Source organism: Hypanus sabinus, chromosome 23 (assembly GCF_030144855.1).
Source record: "Hypanus sabinus isolate sHypSab1 chromosome 23, sHypSab1.hap1, whole genome shotgun sequence".
Lineage (NCBI taxonomy): Eukaryota > Metazoa > Chordata > Chondrichthyes > Myliobatiformes > Dasyatidae > Hypanus > Hypanus sabinus.
The window spans coordinates 31,588,744-31,608,625 of NC_082728.1; the positions used below are offsets into that span (position 1 = coordinate 31,588,744).

A 19,882-nucleotide genomic window follows, 5' to 3' on the forward strand; every position below is an offset into this window, starting at 1 on the left:
CCGATGTGTAAAAGACAAACCGTGCAAATAAAAATAATGCTGAGAACATGAGTTATAAAGAGTCCTTGAACGTGAGTCTGTAGGTTGTAGCTCAGCATTGAGGTGGGTGAATGATGGTATGCAAACCAGTTCAGGAGCCTGATGGTTGTAGGGTATTAACTGTTCCCGAACCTGCTGGTGTGGGACCTAAGGTTTCTGGATCATCTGCCTGGTGGTAGTAAAAAGAAGAAGGAAATTTCCCAGTTATTCTGTTATTAATCACGTGGGGATTTCTTTTTACAATACTATCTTTGCATCTAATTGTTTTACTTTATGTTATTCTATTTGTTTGCTCTTTACTGTATTTTGTATTATTATTATTACCATTATTAACCCTCTGAGCTTCATGGTGCATGGACTTCCACTGCATCCAACATCCGGTGCAACACCCCTGCCTCAGTCCACCTCAGACTGTTGCGCAGAATGTGCAAACATTTGAGGAAATCCACTTTAAATCCCAGAAAGACAAATCAGATTTTTTTTAAATGGTGGTGAACTGAAGTAACAAAGGGATTTGTTTCTCTCAGGATCAAGTAAATTATAAACCTATTATAAAAGGTAAAAAAAAAATAGAATGAAGATAATGCAGTTAACTGCATCAAGAACTTTACAGATGACACAAAGATGGATGGGTGGGGAACAGCAAGGAAGACCATCAGAGCTTGCAGCAGGATCTGGACCAGCTGGAAAAATGGCAGATTGAATTTTAGTAGACAAGTGTGTAATGTTCCTCTTTGGGAGGACCAGCAGGATAGGTCTTACACATTGAGCAAAAGGGCACTGATAAGTGCAGAAAACAAAGGGATCCGAAAATCTGAAAATACAGGTCCATAATTCTTTGGAAGTGGTGTCACAGGTAGATAGGGATGAAAAGAAAGCTTTTGGCACATTGGCCTCATAGATCGAAGTATTGTATGCAGGGGTTGGGATGTTACCCTGAAGTGGTGAAAGACATTGGTGGGGCCTAATCTGGAGTATTATTGCCATTCTGGCCATCTACCTGAAGGCAAGATGTAAACAAGATTGAAAGAGAAAATTTACAAGGATGTTGCCAGGATTGGGTGACTATGTTATAAGGAAAAATTGAGTAGGTTAGAACTTTATTCTCTGGAACATAAAAAATTGAGGGGAGATTTGATAGAGGTATACAAAATTATGAAGGGAATAGATAGGTTAAATGTAAGCAAGCTTTTTCCACAGAGGCTGGATTGGACTACGACCAGAGGCCATTGGATAAGGGTGAAAGGTGAGAAGTTTAAGGGGAACATGAGGGGAAATCTCTTCATTCAGAAGGCGGTGAGAGTGTGGAACAAACTGGCAGTGCAAGAGGTTGGTGCAATTCCAATTTCAACGTTTAAGAAAAGTTTGGATAGGTACGTGGATGTGAAGAGTATGGAGGGCTGTGGTCTGGATGCAGGTCAATGGGACTAGGCAGTTTAAGTGGTTAAGTGAGGACTAGATGGGCCAAAGGGCCTGCTCCTGTGCAATAGCTTTCTATGACTCGGGTAAGAAGGCTGAAAGTGAAGAGAAATCCAAAGTACTTCTGGCTCAAAGAAGTACAAATGCAAGTTATATTTCTATTATAAAAGCTTGGCAAGTTCAAATCATGATTAATGCAGTCAGTTCTGGATGCCACATCTCTGGAACAGTCAATTATAACAGATATTAAAGGTTTAATTATACAGGAACTGGTTCCATGAACTTGGCTTATACCCCCATGAGCTGAGAAGGCTGAAGGGTGATTTAATTGTATTAAAAGGCAAGAAGGAAAGAAATTATTTCCCCTTGTGGGTAAATACAGAACAATGGGGTTTAGACTATAAAATTAGAGTGGGCTATCAGCAATGAAAACAGGAAATGATCTTCCTACAAAGGATAATTGACCATTGATAATTGATAATTGATCAAAAGACCATAGATGTCTGGCTAATTTGAAATTTCAAGAAGGGATTTAGGTGATGTGCTCTCAATGATTGTAAATCAGTTAAAAGGACAGGAGAATAAAAGGAGGTTAACAAATCAAAGTAGGAATTGGCCATTTGGCCCCTCGTACCAACTTCACCATTCAATAAGGTCACTGTTGATTTTTATCCTCAGTGTAACTCTCCTATACCAATGCTCTATCCCTTGAATCCCTGTCTTCACTATATTCGGCAAATGAGTCTCCACAGCCCACTGAGGTACAGAATTCAAAATTGTCATTACCCATGGAAGGAGAAATTCTTTCACCACTCTCTGCTAAATGGACAACCATTCAGTTGAATGTGTGGACAGATTCAGTTATTGAGGTGTTGCAAGTGGAATTGAACTTCGTGCAGTCATCAGGAACACGCCACACTTCCGGAAGGAAGGGTGCTAATGAAGCAGCTGAAAACTGTTGGCACTAGGTTATTGCCATAGGCAACTCCTTCAGTGATGTCTTGCTGCTGGAATGATTGTCTCCTAACAGAAACACTACCTGTTTGTGTGAAGGATGACTTCATAAATGGGGATGCTTTCAGCTTGATGCCCTGTGTTTTCCATTTTAGTAGTGCTCCCTGATATCTCGGAGACTACCAAGAGGGTCTCCAAGAGAGTGCCTGTTTGTTATGATGAAAAAAGACATTCACATGTACAACTTCTCCTATTTCTCCAGTGACTTGATCACAGTCACAACATTTGGGGGCTTGTCCGGGGTATATTTGTGACCCAACCAAATAGCCAACAATCTCAGCAGTCTAAGGGGTTACAGAAATTGTACTTTTGAATTGGAATATTGATTTCACTGACCCTGAGTAATTGTTTGTGTAGATCTCAATAGAGATAAATAAATCCTGGCCTTCCATAATCTGTATTGGGTTGGTGAGTTCTGGGGCCAGGTCCATGTGGGCAGGGCAAGAGATTGTTGCCTGAAGTTCAAAGTCCCATGATTGGCAAGTGCTGGGGTCAATTTCCTACCTGTTATGCAACTGGTCTTTAGGCCAGCAATGAAGGTCCTCCGTCTCTGGCGATATTCTATATAGGACTCTGGTCAAATCCACTTGGAGTTCTGTGCTCAGTTCTGGTCACCTCACTACAAGAAGGATGCAGAAACTATAGAAAGGGTGCAGAGGAGATTTACAAGGATGTTGCCTGGATTGGGGAGCATGACTTATGAGAATAGGTTGAGTGAACTCAGTCTTTTCTCCTTGGAGTGGCGAAGGATGAGAGGTGACCTGATAGAGGTGTATAAGATGATGAGAAGCATTGATCATGTGGATAGTCAGAGGCTTTTTCCCAGGCCTGAAATGGCTACCACGAGAGGGCACAGTTTTAAGGTGCTTGGAAGCATGTACAGAGGAGATGTCAGGGGGTACGTTTCTTACGCAGAGAGTGGTGAGTGCATGGAATAGGCTGCCAGTGCTGGAGGTGGATACAATAGGGTCTTTTAAGAGACTCCTGGATAGCTACATGGATCTTAGAAAAATAGAGGGATATGGGTAATCTGATGTAATTTCTAAAGTACATGTTCAGCACAATATTGTGGGCCAAAGGACCTGTATTATGCTGTAGGTTTTCTATGTTCTATGTTCTCTGCCAATATCGAGGGTTGAAGGCCGGAGTTGGTGAGACAAGGTCCAAAAATTGAAGCTCCTGAGTCAGCTTGTCCAGAACTCAGAGACTTGATGTCTGTGAGTCTGCAACTGCAAATCCAAGCTATGGGCTGGAGGGTGGAGGCCTAATTTCTGTTAGACTGCAAATTTAGGACCGAGGACTCTTTGGGCTGTGTGTGTGTATGTTGGAACAGGACTTATTTTGCTGCTGCTGTTGTTGTTATTGTTACTTGTATTGTCCTAACGAACATTATGGGCATATTATGTTGGTGTAGGCATATTATATTACTTACCCAGCATATCATTAGGTAAATAATGCATTTCACTTTGTTTCAAGGTACACATGATAAACTAATCTGAATCTAAATGTCGCACCGACATCAAGGGTCGTCACTTCTCACTTCCGCACCCAGATTGTGAGGAAGTCCAGAGCTGAGCTATTCTGATGAAACCCAGCACAGTCCCTTCCTTTGTGTATTGGTTATATTTGTGCAATTTTCCACATTCCTGGTAATCACCCATTGAAATAGCTTGACCATTGTCACAGCTGGTTCTAGAGCACAGATCTTCAGCCCCTTAGCCCGGTTGTCTCTGGGGTATTCAGTTCTTTTGTAATAGTCATTTGGAGTGAATGGAAGCAGCTGAAGACTGATTTCTGTGATGGTGGGGACCTCAGAAGGAAACTGAGATGAACCATTGACTCAATCTAGGAACAGCTTTCTCCCCTCCACCATCAGATTTCTGAACAGTCCATGAACACTATCTCACTGTTCCTCTTTCACCTGTCTGGTTTTTAGTTTATTTGTTTGAACACAGTAATTTTAAGTCTTTCATTGTACTGATGCCACAAAACAACACACTTCATGACATTAGCCAGTGATAACTGATTCTCTGTTCTTCTGGCTGATCATGGTGTAGGTAAATCTCTTATGCTGGAAACAGACATTGTTGAGAATGAGAGATTTTCATGAGACCTCCTCTTTCTCTCAACTATCCAAATGTTCAAGGATATAAGAGAACTGCTGAGCTTTGATCGGAAACTGACAGCTCAGTTATTGGTGATATCAAGATAGTCTTAGCGATTCTATGTTCTATACGTCTTCTGCTCAGAATATTATCACAAGGGATTCTGCAGTTACTGGAAATCCACACACAAAATGCTGGAGGAACACAACAGGTCAGGCAGCATTGATGGAGAAAAATAAACAGTTGTTATTTCAGTCCCAATGACAGGTCTCAGCCAGAAATGTTGACTGTTTATTCCTCTTTATAGATGCTGCCTTACCTGCTGAGTTCTTCCTGCATTGTGTGTGTGTTACTCTGCTCGGAATATATTCTACTTCTCGTTTTCCGATGAGAATGGTAGGTTATAATCAGAAGGCTTCCTCCTCTGTTTAACCTGATGCTTGGGTAGTCTGCACTCCAACCCAACTCCACCATGCCGCCCCCTTGTGGTGTGTCTGTGCAGCTGATGGCATAGGATGCAGCCAGGAATTTCAATGGAAGATCTGGCAACATCCTATCCCACTAGAATGTTGTTGACAGGGACAACTAAGTCAGGCTATTCAGTTAACACTTCTCAGCTCACTCAATTTGTTGTTTCAGAGAAGGACTTTTTAAAGTTGACTGAGTTGTGAGCAACTTTGCCTTATCCTAAATTGAGTTTTACATGACCCATCTGATTTCATTTTTGCTGTGTTTAAATGAAGTATTGATAATATAATCTTACATAAGTTCCATCACTGTGAATGGTACAAATGTTCTATTTCTTATTGCAATCTTGTATAATTCACAATTAAATCAATAAAATAATGATATAATCAGGATTTTATGTTAATGTTATTTTGATGAGGTTGTCAAGGTCTCTATTAGGACACATGTGATTACCCTATGACCATCAGGCTTCTGAACTGGCATGGGTAACTTCAGTCATACTACTCTGAACTGCTTCTACAATCTGTAGACTAACTTTGAAGGTCTCTTTACAACTCATGTTTTCAATATTGTTTTTAATTACACAATCTGTTTTCTTTTGCACAATGGTTGGTTGGCAGTCTTTGTTTATGGTAATATTTTTCCCTCCAAATTTCTGCAAGAAAATGAATCTCTAGGTATTGTATGGTAATGCATATGTACTTTGAAAATGATTTACTTTTAACGTTGACCTTTGTCGTGTAATACTGTAAAATTTTCATTAAGAAACGGTTGAGTAACAAAAGTTGATTGATAAGAAATTTGCCTAAAATTGGTTTATACACAGTTGAGACACTTGTACGTGAGGCACTCAAAACAAAATACTTAAAATGACAAAACAATGTACAAGTAGGAAATACAAGACAAAGAGCGTATCCCAAAATTAGAGCCAAGCCTTTAAAGAATTAAAGTGATAGAAATCGGGAAAGTTACTCATCAGATCATTTATTTGAAACTTAATATTGTTTTATTATCATAGCAGGCAAAGCAAATGGAGATGAAACATAATTAGTCACATCGGAGTGAATGGTGGGAGAGGAATATAGAATTTTTACATCGAATGAAACTTTATCGCTGGGGTTATTTACTAACGTTGTTGTATTTGTTTAATGTCCCTCCAGAAACAACCTTGGTTTGAGAAGGCTGTTGAACTTCTTAAGCGCTATCCTTCTTTCTGTTGTGGGTCTCGATGGAACGTCACAGAGCTATGTGACTAATTGCAGTCGGAGTGCGGGCAAATTGAGCCAAATACGTGACAGTGACTTTCGGGAAACTCGGTGTTTCTTGCTGCTAATTAGCCTGTAACGCCCTGATTGGAGCAGGGTTGGCACAGGGCAGCGTCACCGAGCTCGGATCCCTGATAAAGGCGGAGCTGGCGATGCGGAGTGTGGAGTAGACGCTTGGAGCTGAAGGCGAAGACACTGGTACCCGCACTGCCGATGTTCATCTGAGTTAACTGAGGCGGAGAAGTCTAATCCAGCAGAAGCAAGCTTTTTGCATTACTTGAGAAGTTTGCAAAGCCACTACGATGTCCCTTGCAGTGAAAGAAAAGAATCAAGTCCGGCTGGTCTTCCTCGGGGCAGCTGGGGTGGGGAAGACTTCACTGATACGGAGATTTTTACTCGATACCTTTGAGTCGAAGTACAAGCGGACAGTAGACGAACTTCACAGCAAAGAGTACGAAGTGGGGGCAATGAAAATCAAAATCGAGATCATGGACACGAGTGGCAGCTACTCTTTCCCGGCGATGAGGAAGCTCTCCATCCAGACTAGCGATGCCTTCGCCCTAGTCTACGCCGTGGACGATGCTGACTCTTTCCAAGCTGTGAGGACCCTGAGGGACGAGATCCTAGACATCAAGGAAGATAAATACACTCCGATTGTGGTGATAGGCAATAAGACAGACAACCTGAGCGAGAGGCAGGTGTCGGCCGAGGAGGTCATGTCTCTCGTGGAACTGGAGTGGAACAACCGGTACCTGGAATCCTCGGCTAAGGACAACGCCAATGTTGCGGAAGTTTTCCGGGAACTCCTGCAACAGGCCAACTTGCCGAGCCGCCTGAGTCCCGCCTTGCGGAGAAGACGGGAAACTTTTCCAACGGGAAACAAATCCAGACCCCCCATGAACAAAACCAACAGTTGCATCATCTCCTAGACCCCAGTCTCGGGCTGAGCAGACTTTCTATCGACACGATCAAAGAGGCTGTTAAATGCCAGCGCTTCTTGCAGAGCAGAGCTTGGTGGACTCCGTCTCTATACTGGAAAGAACTGTGCAAGAGAACATTATAGGTGCTTAAAAGTGAAGGCGAGCATTCGTGGCATATCTAAAGCAGTCTGTATTTATTTGTTAATTTAATTGCGTTGACATTTCCCTTTAATGAAGATACTGAATGGAACCAATTGATGTATATTTTAAGGTAAATTCCATTGCAGGCTTGTATCGGTGATCTTATGATCTAACACTAGTTGCTTCAGATAAATTGATCAGTCCTCGACCTGCTGTAACGGTGCAGCCTTATAGCTTTGTTTACAGAGTTCATTTCCCTGCATTGTTTGCCAATGGGGTGTTACTATTTATTTGTACTTCCAAGTTACCGAATCTTGATGTTACACTGTTACCGAAAATCCATATTATTTTGTACTTATTTTATAAAGTAGAATAAATAACTATATGCAGAACGATTTGTATATATTGATTATGTATTTTGCATGTTTATTTTTCTGACGTTTCGACTTATTTTCACAGCTATCGCTTACATCCGACGATTATACACTCATACCGCTAATTCGATAATGTTATAAAAGAGTAGTTGATTTCGTCTTCTAGCATCCGAATTTCTTTAAACAAATTACAGTGGGGGGTAAAATCCCTAAAACAGGCTTACTGGCCTAAGAGGTGACATTTAGAAACGTTTAAAAGCCGATATGATTAAGATTTTATGAGGCAAAGCGCAAGCGAACAAAAAAGGACCAGGGATGGTGGGTATTCTGTAGGCAAGAGCCTCAGTAGTTTGGGAGGTTAGGATTTAATCTTTTATGGAATACAGATAACAGACAGAAGCGAGTGGCATTGGGCTCCGATTATTATGGAGATGCATATTGCAAAGACGCAAATTAATTTGCTATACTGGGGGAGTATGAAGCATTTGCTCTGACTTGTATGTCGGCTCTAAGAGAATATACTCAAAAACATGCCAAGTTTGATTTGTGGATAGTGTCCAACTGGTCTAAGGCACCAGCTAAGTTATGATATTGGGGCATAGCAAATTGTGTATTAAATACTTGGTCTAACTTAAAACGTTTGCGAATGCTTATATTCCCTGCCATGTGCAGAACGCTGGGTTTAAAGACGTAGTTACTGGGAGAGGAAAATATCTATACAAGGCTTTTCTGTATTGGGAAGGAACGCCACCTTCAAACCCACCCACCCCCTTCCTTTGTTATTCCGCCCCTTCAATTGCCCATAGCACCCCTTCTCCACCTCCTAGGTGTGATTTATGTTTACTTTTTATCTCAGGAAATGCGTTTCATAGCGCCCTCTTTTGGCTATTTAATGTTTGTTTTTCAACGCCCCAGATGGACGGATTGCTGTTTCCTACCGCTGTTTATTTTTAGAGTATCAAGCGGCCCCGTCATAGCTGAACGAGAGCCATCAAACGCACCTGCGGAAGAGCAGAGTACAGGGCGAGAACCTAAACAAGTTGAATGGCATCTTCAAAATGAAGCGAATCATTGAAGTGCCTACCCTCTTCCACACAAATAGGAACAAGAGAAAGGAAATTAAAAGGCAGACCATCAATAAACTACAATATTTTACTGCAGAATACGTGATTCGGCAATCATTTCTCCCCATGCACAATACAGGTAACCTGAAGCTAAAACAACGTGCATCAGTTAATTAAACAGAAATATAATTTTTTGTGATAAGACATTCACATATTTTTCAGTGTTAACCTTAAAACGTTGTAATAAAAACGGGGAGGGTGCGGTTTCATATGGAGTCACACCGAGGGACACTAAACACGCAATGACGCAAAACCAAGTACCACTTCAGTTAATTACTGTATAGAGCAGGAGCGGAACAGGCCTGTCGCGACCCAATGTTGTGCATAACCAATGAAGTCAACATTTGTGATGTTTCTTCGAGTATCCAGCAACACATTCTAGGGGTGCTGTCGTGGGCCCTTATAGGAAACTAAATAATAAAGGAGTTACTAGTTTAGGTGACCATCAAAATAATTAAGAAGCAACTTAAAGGGTTAAAGAAGAGAACTTGAAACGCTAGAGAAATTTAAGGGGAATTCCAATTTTAAGGATTTGGCTGCTTCCACTTCATTGCCATCACAAAGTTATGACAGCATCTCTGTTAGAAATTTGTGTGGATTCAGCATATCATCCAAACTTTGAGAACATTTGGCAGATGCTCAGTGGAAAGTAAACTCACTGGATTCATCAGTCTGGTATGGGGGGGGGGGGGAACAATGCTCAGGAATGGAAAAAAATCCACAACAAAGTGGTGGTCTAGTCCATCACAAAGTCTCCCCCAATTATTGAATACATTTACAAGGAGTGCTAGTACAAGAAAGTAGCATCCATCATCAAGGACTCCCAACAGCCAGACCACTATTTCCTTAGTTATTTATTTTTATATTACTGGCATGATTTGTCTTTTGCATACTGGTTGTTTTTCAGTATTGGTTATTATTTTCCTATTTTTTGTACTACTTCATTTTCCTGTAAATTTTGAAGGATGAAGCAATTAAACTCAATTAAGATTAAGATTAAAAGAGTACATATATTTCAAGGGATTATGGGATTTCTTAACCAGTCCCTCACAACCAATGATAATTTGCTTCCATTGTGGTAGCACAGCGGTTAGCATAACACTTTACAGCACCAGAGACCTGCTTTCAATTCTCACCACTGTCTGGAAAGTGCTTCTACATTCTCCATGACTGCTCTGGTTTCCTCCCACATTCAAAAGATGCACAGGTTAGTGGGTTAATTGGTCACATGTTGGTAATTGGGCAGTGTGAGCCTGTTACCATGCTGTAGCTCTATGATGGATAGATGGGCAGTTTATGAAATATGAATATTCCTTCTGCCTCTCATACAGAAGTTTTGAGCTCAGAGTACATGACCTTGAGGTTCACTTACCATCTTAAATAGTCTCTGAACTGCCTACGTCTAGCACAGGAGTTTTCAACTTTTTTTTAATGCCATGGCCCAATACCATTAAGCAGGTGGTCTATGGACCCTAGTCAGGAACCCCTAGGTTAGGGAATCTCATGGGTTGGTGGGAATGCTACACTGAGGATTTGAATGCAGCTCTCATGATAAAGCTCTGAATAGAACTTGGTTCAAATGTATGGTGTCAAGGACACAGTCAATACAACCAGAAAATTACAACCAACATGTGGATCATGGGTTCAATACTGTGGTCAACTCTTCACTTCCTTCCAGTGAATGAATAATTTTGTGGAACAAAGTTGGTGGCAATTTTTCTGTGCCTTGAGATGCCTGCTGTAGCTGGTCCAGGTTGTAAAAGCATATAGAAAATTGGGCTCACTGTAGTCCAACAGACCATAATATTTTGGGTCATGTCTGAGGTCTTTATGTTTAAATAGCCTTTTTCTTTGTCAAAAAGGTGGTGTTGAATTGCAATGCCTTCACTAAGTGATTCAAGATAGACCCAGAATATGTAACTATGTCCTAAGCCTTTATTGTTGGTGAGCAGTATGCAGCAGCGGAGAGCATGTCAGTAGAAGGTCTTGGTCTTGTTTGTGTTGAGAGCAAGGACCATCCTCTGATGTTCAGTGAACCAGTTGACAATACCTTGGAGCTCAGTTTCCAAGCATGTACAAACATTAGTGTTGACGCAACAATTTGTTGGAAGAACTCGGCAAGTCAAGCAGCCTCTGTCTTGGAGCAAGTACATTGGTATCCCACCTTTAAAACTAGCACATGGTACTTAGTCTCTGAGGGAGCAAGAGTGACTGAAGAGAACTTCCAAACAGCAATGCCTAAACAAATTAACTGTTTATTAATTAAATTGCTATTGGTAAGACCAGCATTCATTGGATACTGTCAATTAATCAGCAGCTACCTACAATAGTCCCAAGATGTTGCCTGAAGTTCTTTAGAAATATGATTGAACTATAATGACTCTACATCATGTGTTCCATTGAAGGGCTGCATTCTTCAAAGTCACTTGCCCAGTTTTCATAACAAACTATTTAACAGTGATTGCAGAAGGCCCTGGGAGAACAGGGGAACATCACAGCAATTTATAATCTGAATTTACCCAAGTTCTGAATGTGTACTTGTAAGGAATGCAAAAGACTGAAACAAGCCAATTATATGGATCTTTAGCAAAGAATGCTTGTGACTGAAACATCAAAATGCACAAGAAAGCTCCAGAAAAGGGACAGGGGAGGTGAAAAAGGTGGAACGTTTTAAGGCTATAACATTGAAGCAGGTTCACAGTTTGGTGAATGGGACAGAAGAGCAGTAAGTGCGTGGAATGGGCTGCCAGCGACTGTGGTGGAGGCGGATACAATAGGGTCTTTTAAGACACTCCTGGACAAGTATATGGAGCTCAGAAAAATAGAGGGCGATGGGTAACCCTAGGTAATTTCTCAGGTAAGGACATGTTCAGCACAGCTTTGTGGGCCAAAAGGCCTGTATTGTGCTGTAGGTTTTCTGTTTCTAGGTATCCAGAAAACACTGAATGTCAATAAGTACACGTTTGTATATTAATCATTTACAAACTGTAAAAAATTTACACAAATTACCCAAGTTACACAACCTACAGGATTAAATATTCACCAAGCAGATACTTAGTCAAAAGAGCATACTTTCCCAGTGGTTTTGGGGAGTGAACTATTCACATACATTACTCTTGAACACCCTGAGGTGTTTGAAACTGGACACTAGGTGCTATGACACTGATTGGTCAGTGTGAAAATGGCAGCACTCTTCCCAATCACAACCAACCCAAATTTCACATGGCCAGTGTGAAATGAGTTAGCCCTATAACCGATTGCATGGGAAACAAGTAACAGACCAAAAACACAGGGAACAAAGTAGCAGACTAAAACCACATGAAAAAAAAACAAGCAACAGATTAGAAACAAGCAATAAAAACACAGGCTTGTACTTCCCTTCTCTAAAACTTGGCATGGAACTCCAAAAATTAAAGCAAACAGTTAATTTCTACAGGGAAAAACACACTTATCAGAGAACACAAGAAAAAAACTGGGTGGGGCCTGGCACATTCACACAGTCTCTTAAAGGCAAAACCCTCACATACACTCAAGCAGACTTGAGTGGCAACACCTCACACATTTCTCTGCATTCAAATCATTCTCACCATTTACAGGGAAGAGGGATGCAGGTCAAATGACCCCCCCCCCCCCTTCCCTATGAGGATGAGGCAAAGACACTAAACATCTCCCACTGAAGGTCAGCCCTGGTCCTTTGAAATGCATCCAGTTTCTGATTTGGGGAATGCTGAGTGGAATGTGAAAAATCCAGCAGTGGGCAAAAGGAACCCTCATCAGGAGAGGGCTTCAAGAATGACCTTTTCCCATTAATGGCCTCTCTTTCTTGCTTTCCTTGGAAGTACTCCAATGACATTGCATAGACAGTGGGGGTGGGAACTCCATTTACCTGCTCCTCCAGGACCCCAGCTTTGAACAACACCAGAAACATTTCCTTACAGGTCATGTGGGATCCTTCACTTCACATCTGCTTATACAACCTTGCTATGTGCACCCTCTTCTACATACTCCAAACCTTGCAATATTTGAATCACTGTACTTATAGGCTGACGAACAGCTGGTGCTGCTAAAGACAGCACTGCTCCTTTTAGACGGGCAACTGCTGCTGTAACCAAATGCCCTGTCATAGTGGAAGTTAATTCAACATCCTGTAATAAGAGCCCAAAGTTGAAGGGCTTTACTACCTGCCATGACTGTGCTACATTCTGTTTAGGGTTTTAAATTCCATTCAATGAGTGAAGGGTACTAATCTAATCACTGCTGCTACTCGATCCCAGAGTGATGCATTATGCTCAAGGGAAGCAAGCAGCATTCTCAGGGTATTATTGATCACATGTTGAGACAATAGGCTCCCCAATGGAACCATCTCTATGTTAGATAGGATCATGCCGTTACCCTCCTCACACTATATCCTCAATATCCATGTGGCCAGAGACTGTCCAGGCTTCTGTCTGTATCTATTCCCTACACTCGCCAATTCCTTCGCAGAGAACTCCCTGATCTCTATTGCCTCACAGGGGCCCATTGTACCAACGCCCCTCACAACATTCCTGATCTTCTTCCCACTCCTGGGAGGAAGTCACAGGCCAACGCTCCGCACTGCAGGCATAGGAGTACATGATTACTGCATGGCCTATACTGTTTCAGATACACAGCTGAGAGGGCAATTTCAAGGGATAGGCGGAGGGGCCTATGCTACCCTCTCTCCCTCATTCTCATTATCCAGTCAAACATCCCCATACCCCAGCCACACAGTAGGATTGTCACCCTGCTGTATTAACACTCAAACCTGGTGCTAGTGTCTTACTATCACTGAAAGCAACCAAAAAGCATTCCACCAGCTATCCTTTCTCTTGGGAAATCCCATCAATTTAAGTATCAACAGTATGTCGTCCATTTTCAATCCTGGCTAAATATAACTGGTTAGACCAATCTTTCAGCATTCTGTAACCCATCAGTAGGTTAGAGAAACTCCCAAAGGCCTCATTGTTATTGATCTGACCTGGGACTTGGCATCTCTTATACAGGGGGAGGGGGGGGGTCCTCTCTTTTAAATAACCTTTAAAGGAATGCATTTTCTGCTCAAACGACAAACCCTGCTTGCAGCGCCAAAATGTAATATGAAGCAGGTTCACAATTTGGTGAGAGAGACAGAAAACACTGAATATGAATGAGAATATTGAACATTTTTAACAGTAAAAAGATACAACCAAATATTGATGTTCCCACAAGTTATACAAATTAAGAACTAAATAGTTAACAAACAGATACTTAGTTAAAAGTGTGCATGGTGCATACCTTCCCAACAATTCCAGGGACAAAGTAAAAGACAGAGCAATTCTTCTGCATGTGTTACTCTTTAAAACCCTGAGGTGTTTAAACCTGGACACTAGGTGCTATGGTACTCAACCCAACCAACAGGAAGAGTGGCTGCAGTTTTTAAACTGACCAATCACAATTAACTACGGAAGTGGTTTTCAGTGGGAAATAAACCACACCCCACACGACAAAGGGATGGGCAATTAGGAGGATGGAGAGAAGCACATTTTCTCGTCAAGTTTAATCTCCCCTCCCTTCAGATATTGGGGTTTCTTGAGACTGACAAATCTAGTCCACCAGTGTTAGCCTACAACATTGACCATCCTGCCTATTAGGATAAGGTTGACTGTCTGTTACTTACCCTACCTGCACTAAAGTCAAGTTACCAAGACTATAGTTAAGGTGCAGTGTTCATTCAAGACTTTAGAAAACCAAAGGTTAATTTTGATCAGCTTGAGGTTTAAAGCTAGCTTTATTTTGTTATTATCCTATGCAAGATGCTGTAGAGAATGTCTTAATGAGATTTCCTTTCCAGTAGTCTTGAGTAGTTGTTGCCTCAATTTCTTTAGTTTCAAAATTGCTACCGAATATAGCTTAAAAGTTTGAATACAATGCAAGTGACAATCAGCACAACTGAATTAGGAATTAGGTAAGAATAATTTGTGGAGTGATTCTAAAAGCACAAGAACTTTATATACTGTAAAACCAGGAGCCAATAAACAGTCTATGTGCAAATGGCACATGGTGCTAGTTAGCTCTGGAGGATCTCTCCAATCACCCTGCAGCTAAGAGCAAAAGCTCTTTACGTGGCTTTGCATAACCACACTTTCAGATCACATCTGGAGCTAGGTAATGCTGCCCCAGTATAACATTTAATGTGGCCTAAATCTATATGCACCTTTTTCTATTATTTAATCACTTTAAATAATATAAGTACTTTACATAATTATCCCCAAAAGGAAATAAATGTGATCCCTTTGGTTTGATGACAACATACAACATTTGGGAGGCCAATTTACTTCACCACTTTACACACACTAACTGCAAAGATTAAAGACCAAATGCAAAAATACTCAAATAACCAAGCTGAGCATCTTTACAATTCACTTGGTATTTTCCAAAAGAAAATGCACAAAGGGCCATCAGTATAACTAATGCAAGCCAGAGAAGTTGTTCTTAGAAGTTGAATGTTTATAGCGATAAAATCGGTTTAGAATATAGAATGGTACATCAGTCGGGATCCTTTGACCCACGATGTGCTGATCTTTTAAATTACTCTACAATCAATCTAACCCCTCCCACCTACATGGTCCACAATCTTCTAATTTTCTTTCATTCATGTGCCTATCTAAGTATTTCTTAAATGTCCCTAATGTATCAGCCTCTATCAACATCTCTGGTAATGCATTCCATGTGCTTAGCTCTAAAAAAAAGAAAGCAGCTATCTCTAACCCCCTGCACTTTCTTCCACTCACCTTTTTAAAAAAAACCCTCAAGTATAAGCAAATAATACCAGAGGACATCCTACTCTGCTTTATTCAGTCACCGTGTAATTGATCATTGGAGCACAAACTATAGGCAGCTGATTTACAAACGTTGCTAATCTCACCAGTGAAATACAGAAATGATCATGGCAATGACAAATTCTTGCAGTTACTTTCTTCCCAACCACCAAAACACCAAATTTAGTGAATTTTAGCTTCAAGTGCCACTGAAGCATGTGATAAACTTGGCCACACTTGCACTTGCAGTCATCATTTTTCTGATAAAAGTGATGTTGTGTTGGGTCTTGGCAGGAAGGTGGAATGGCTCAACTTTCTATCAAATAACCAAAATATACGAAGGTGTAGGTGAAGAGGTGAGTTGGGGACAGAAGATCAGGGTTACAGACTTACAACAGCATACCAGGCAATGGAAAATAAGCTGAAGATGACTGTCCAAATCTGTTTACTTCCATGTACATGTTTCACATTATAATAGATCAATCAGTCAATATGAAGAGGGAAAGATAAAAAGTAGTATGTGGTTTAAGTTGTAGGTTGAAACGTAGACATTGGCCAGGACAGTAGCAATCCATGTTCTTTGAACGATACCAGAGTCTATTTTCATCCAAAGGGCAAACAGGCTTTAGCTATCTCATCTGAAGCATTGGGGGAGGGGGGGGGGGATCACCTCTGTAAAGGTGAGACCAACAAACTGAGACAAGTAAAATGCTTTATTACTTTTCTTGATACATTTGTATTACCTTTAAATTATGCTTTAAATTACCCATCAAGCAATAAATGTAATATTAAAAGGTTCAAATTACCAGTAAAAAGATACTAAATGCTAAATCCAAGACAGAGAACCACTGAGATCTTCTGCCTAAAGATGGTTTAAAATATACACGGGTGTGGAAAAAAACTTCGTAATTTCCTTTCTCAAAAATTGCACTCTGCAATCCTTTTGATTTTTTTTATATTGAATATGACCATTATTAGGTGAATTTTATTTATGTTCAAATAATGTTTCAAAATCAGTAATGCTCCTGAGATACTCAAGATAAGTACCTGAAATTTATTTAGAATACACATAATAGTTAAAACGTATCTGAAGTTTATCACTTAGAAACATTTACAGTGCTCAATTCAGCATACCACCTGATCAAACTTCTTAGAATTCTAATCCCAATTACAAACTGTTATATTTTATACATTGCAACAGAATTCTATGAAAAACCATTTCTGATAATGCATGATTGTATATTGATTTGATTGTTTTGTTCTTACAACTGTAGTTCCATGCCACATTAATTGATACTGATATCGATGAAAGTAAATCATCCTTGAAAGCATCAGTTTCTTAACTCCTTTAAGCACAGAGAGCACAGCTGTTCTGTTCCAAGCTGTTGTTTTATTACTTACCCAAGAATGAACATGAAGCTTCAGAGCATTGTGATGAATAAAATCACACTTTTAGATACACATGGAGACTGATGAATACATTGAATTTCCTGAACCAACTCTATTTTACTTTGATTAAGCAAATACTTAATTCATTTTAATATCTTCTACAGCTTCATGGGTCATTATTTAGTCAGCTATCATCTGCTGGAATTTCTTTACTATTTTATTTTAGATGACAAAAAATGAGGCCAACTTTACCAAAATATTAACAAAAAATTATTACCATTACAACAGTAACAAAAATCAATAACCACCATTTTTCTTGCAGACCAAGTTACTTTAATCCATTCCTAAAATTGCTGTGACTTTATGTTGAGCATGGAATCCAAATTGTGAAGAAAAAATATTTAAGGCACGAACTGTGCTATGAAGATATTTCCATCTACTTATCTTTCCATACACTTGCAATGCAAGTATCAGATGAAAAGGATTGCAAAAAAAAAAAATCCTTTCCGTTTCATTCAGGCTTTTGGAATTAAAAAATTCATTTTCTTAAAAGCAGATTCTTAATTTGAACCATTGCCCAGTTTTTTTTTGTTTTAGTCTTCTCCATTAGTACTAGGGTCTACCGAGTTATAGAATTATAATCCAAAATGACCATAGTCAATCCAAGCTTTGATCTAAGTCCCAAGTAGTAAGAATGTTTTCTACACTTGACACAACCTCAGAGGCAGTGGCATTGCCATGCTATCATTGAAACTCCAGGTCTAGGTAAATCAAATACACTTTTAAAACACATCTTCTAGGATAACATCATTACCCCTGAAAGCAGCAACCACCATAATCCTGATGATGAAGTTGCGGTCACATTACTGTTGGGTAGGAAGTACGAGGATTTGGATTCAATGACACTGACATTATCAAGTCAGAACAGCGTTCAGGTTGTGGTATTTTCACACTGTCATCTTTGTACTTTCGAGGATAGAAATTTCAAAGTTTGGGAGATGTAGATGGAATAGTTTAGGTGAAAAACTGCAATGGGTTTTAATAAAGTTTTAAACTGTAGTCAGGGTGTGCAATAATGGTGAGAATAAGTGTGGTTGTTTGCAAATAGTGTTGTTTGGTGAGGGGATAGTGTTTAAGGCTTTCTTGAAGCATGGAGGAATTTTAATAAGTGCAAAAGCTGGAAGAAAAACAAATACAAGATCTTAATGACTCATATTTTAAGCGTTTTTAGTTAAACTACATTTAAATACAGAACTAATCCTTAAAAAATGCATTTATACTGAGGCATTTTCTAAGTGAGGCCACGTGTGAATTAACCTTAAAAGTATAGTGGCTAACAACCAAGTTTGCAATTTTTATTTTTCAGCATTTAATTGGTTGGTTGTTTTGATCTCAGTAACTCTAGAAGGATGAACTTACTAGTATTCAACCAATTTCATTTTTGTAACAATTACTAATCAAGCACTCCAGTAATTTGATAAGGCACACTGCTCTCAAAACACTGCAAGGGAATATTGTTTTCAGGTCCCCTTTTACCTTATTCTCAAAAACATAATGAATTGTCACTTTACTGGAAGTGATTTATATACATTGTTTCTATGTGGTAAGGATTACATCTGAGAATCAGTAGATGCAATGGAATGTTAAGACATATACAGTATGCTCTGTAGGCTTTCTGCTAATCAAACATAGTCCTATGTAGAAGGGCCTTTCATTTGCTCAATTTGAAGAGCTTTTCCTTGAAATTTTAAAAATTATTTTCATTTTTTTTGTCCTTTTTATTTTATATTTGCCAGTAACAAAATTTGCAGTAAAACACCAATTCCTACATTAACACAGAATAACTTGCTTGACCATGATTTAGATGTTTACAATATGCATACCTCATTTCAATTACAGCAGATTTGTTCTATTTTAGGATTCATGTTCATGCACCCTTTTTTAAATAGACCTGTCTTATTAAAAGTGCCTTTTCTTGCCACTCCTTCCCAAAAACAAAATCTGGGAGTGATCACAAAATGTCCACAACAATCTGTACTTGGCAGAAACTTGAGCTGCAATTGTTTCATAGCTAGAACTATTTTTTTTTTTTTAAATAATTTTTTATTGCATTTTTAAATGATTACAAAGTATGAAAAAAACAATGTATATAACCCATACCCCCTCCCCTTAACCCCTCCCCCCTAACTACCCCTTAGAAAAAAAAAGAGAAAGAAAGAAAGAAAGAAAGAAAGAATGCCTGGTGGTTGGAAGATCTCCACATGCTCCATGGAGTTCGTAATAATTTTAATATGTATATTTATTTCTTTCCCCTAGTAACCAATTGTTTCATCTTAAATAGCTAGAACTATTGAGTTCTATACAAAAAGCTGTTCTGCAAAAATAGTATTGGTTTGGTGATCTTTATATCCTTAGGGAACTGTAGTAGCTTTATTTCCTTTAAACAAATATAAGGATTGAGTTGTTACAGCAAGTGCTCATCAATACCAATGATACAAATGGAAAATTAATCCTTTTAAGACACAAGAAAAAATATTATTAAAATACTTACACTTAATGTTCAGAAGATTTAAATGATGCCTCCAACGATGCACTTGAACAGCTGAAGAACAATCTGATTGCCAGGGTGGTGTTGATTGCAGGATTTTGGCTAGAAAGGTAGGAATATTACTCCAGAGCAAATGAACAATTTAAAATCAAATCCCTTTAGATATATTTATACCTTCATCATTCTCATTTTCAAAATTAACTTTGTATCGTAATTAAGTTTGCAACATTTTTTTGGAACTCATGTCACCAAGTTAAA

At 39.5% G+C, this 19,882-nt stretch overlaps 1 protein-coding gene across 1 annotated transcript; it reads left to right on the plus strand.

Annotated features, from left to right (window-relative positions):
* The first annotated feature begins 6,443 nt into the window (after positions 1-6,443).
* Positions 6,444-7,770, plus strand: rasd4 (rasd family member 4). The gene has a single exon (XM_059949068.1). It carries the CDS (start codon positions 6,613-6,615, stop codon positions 7,237-7,239), a length of 627 nt encoding a protein of 208 aa, XP_059805051.1. The 5' UTR covers positions 6,444-6,612; the 3' UTR covers positions 7,240-7,770.
* The last annotated feature ends 12,112 nt before the right edge of the window (positions 7,771-19,882 follow it).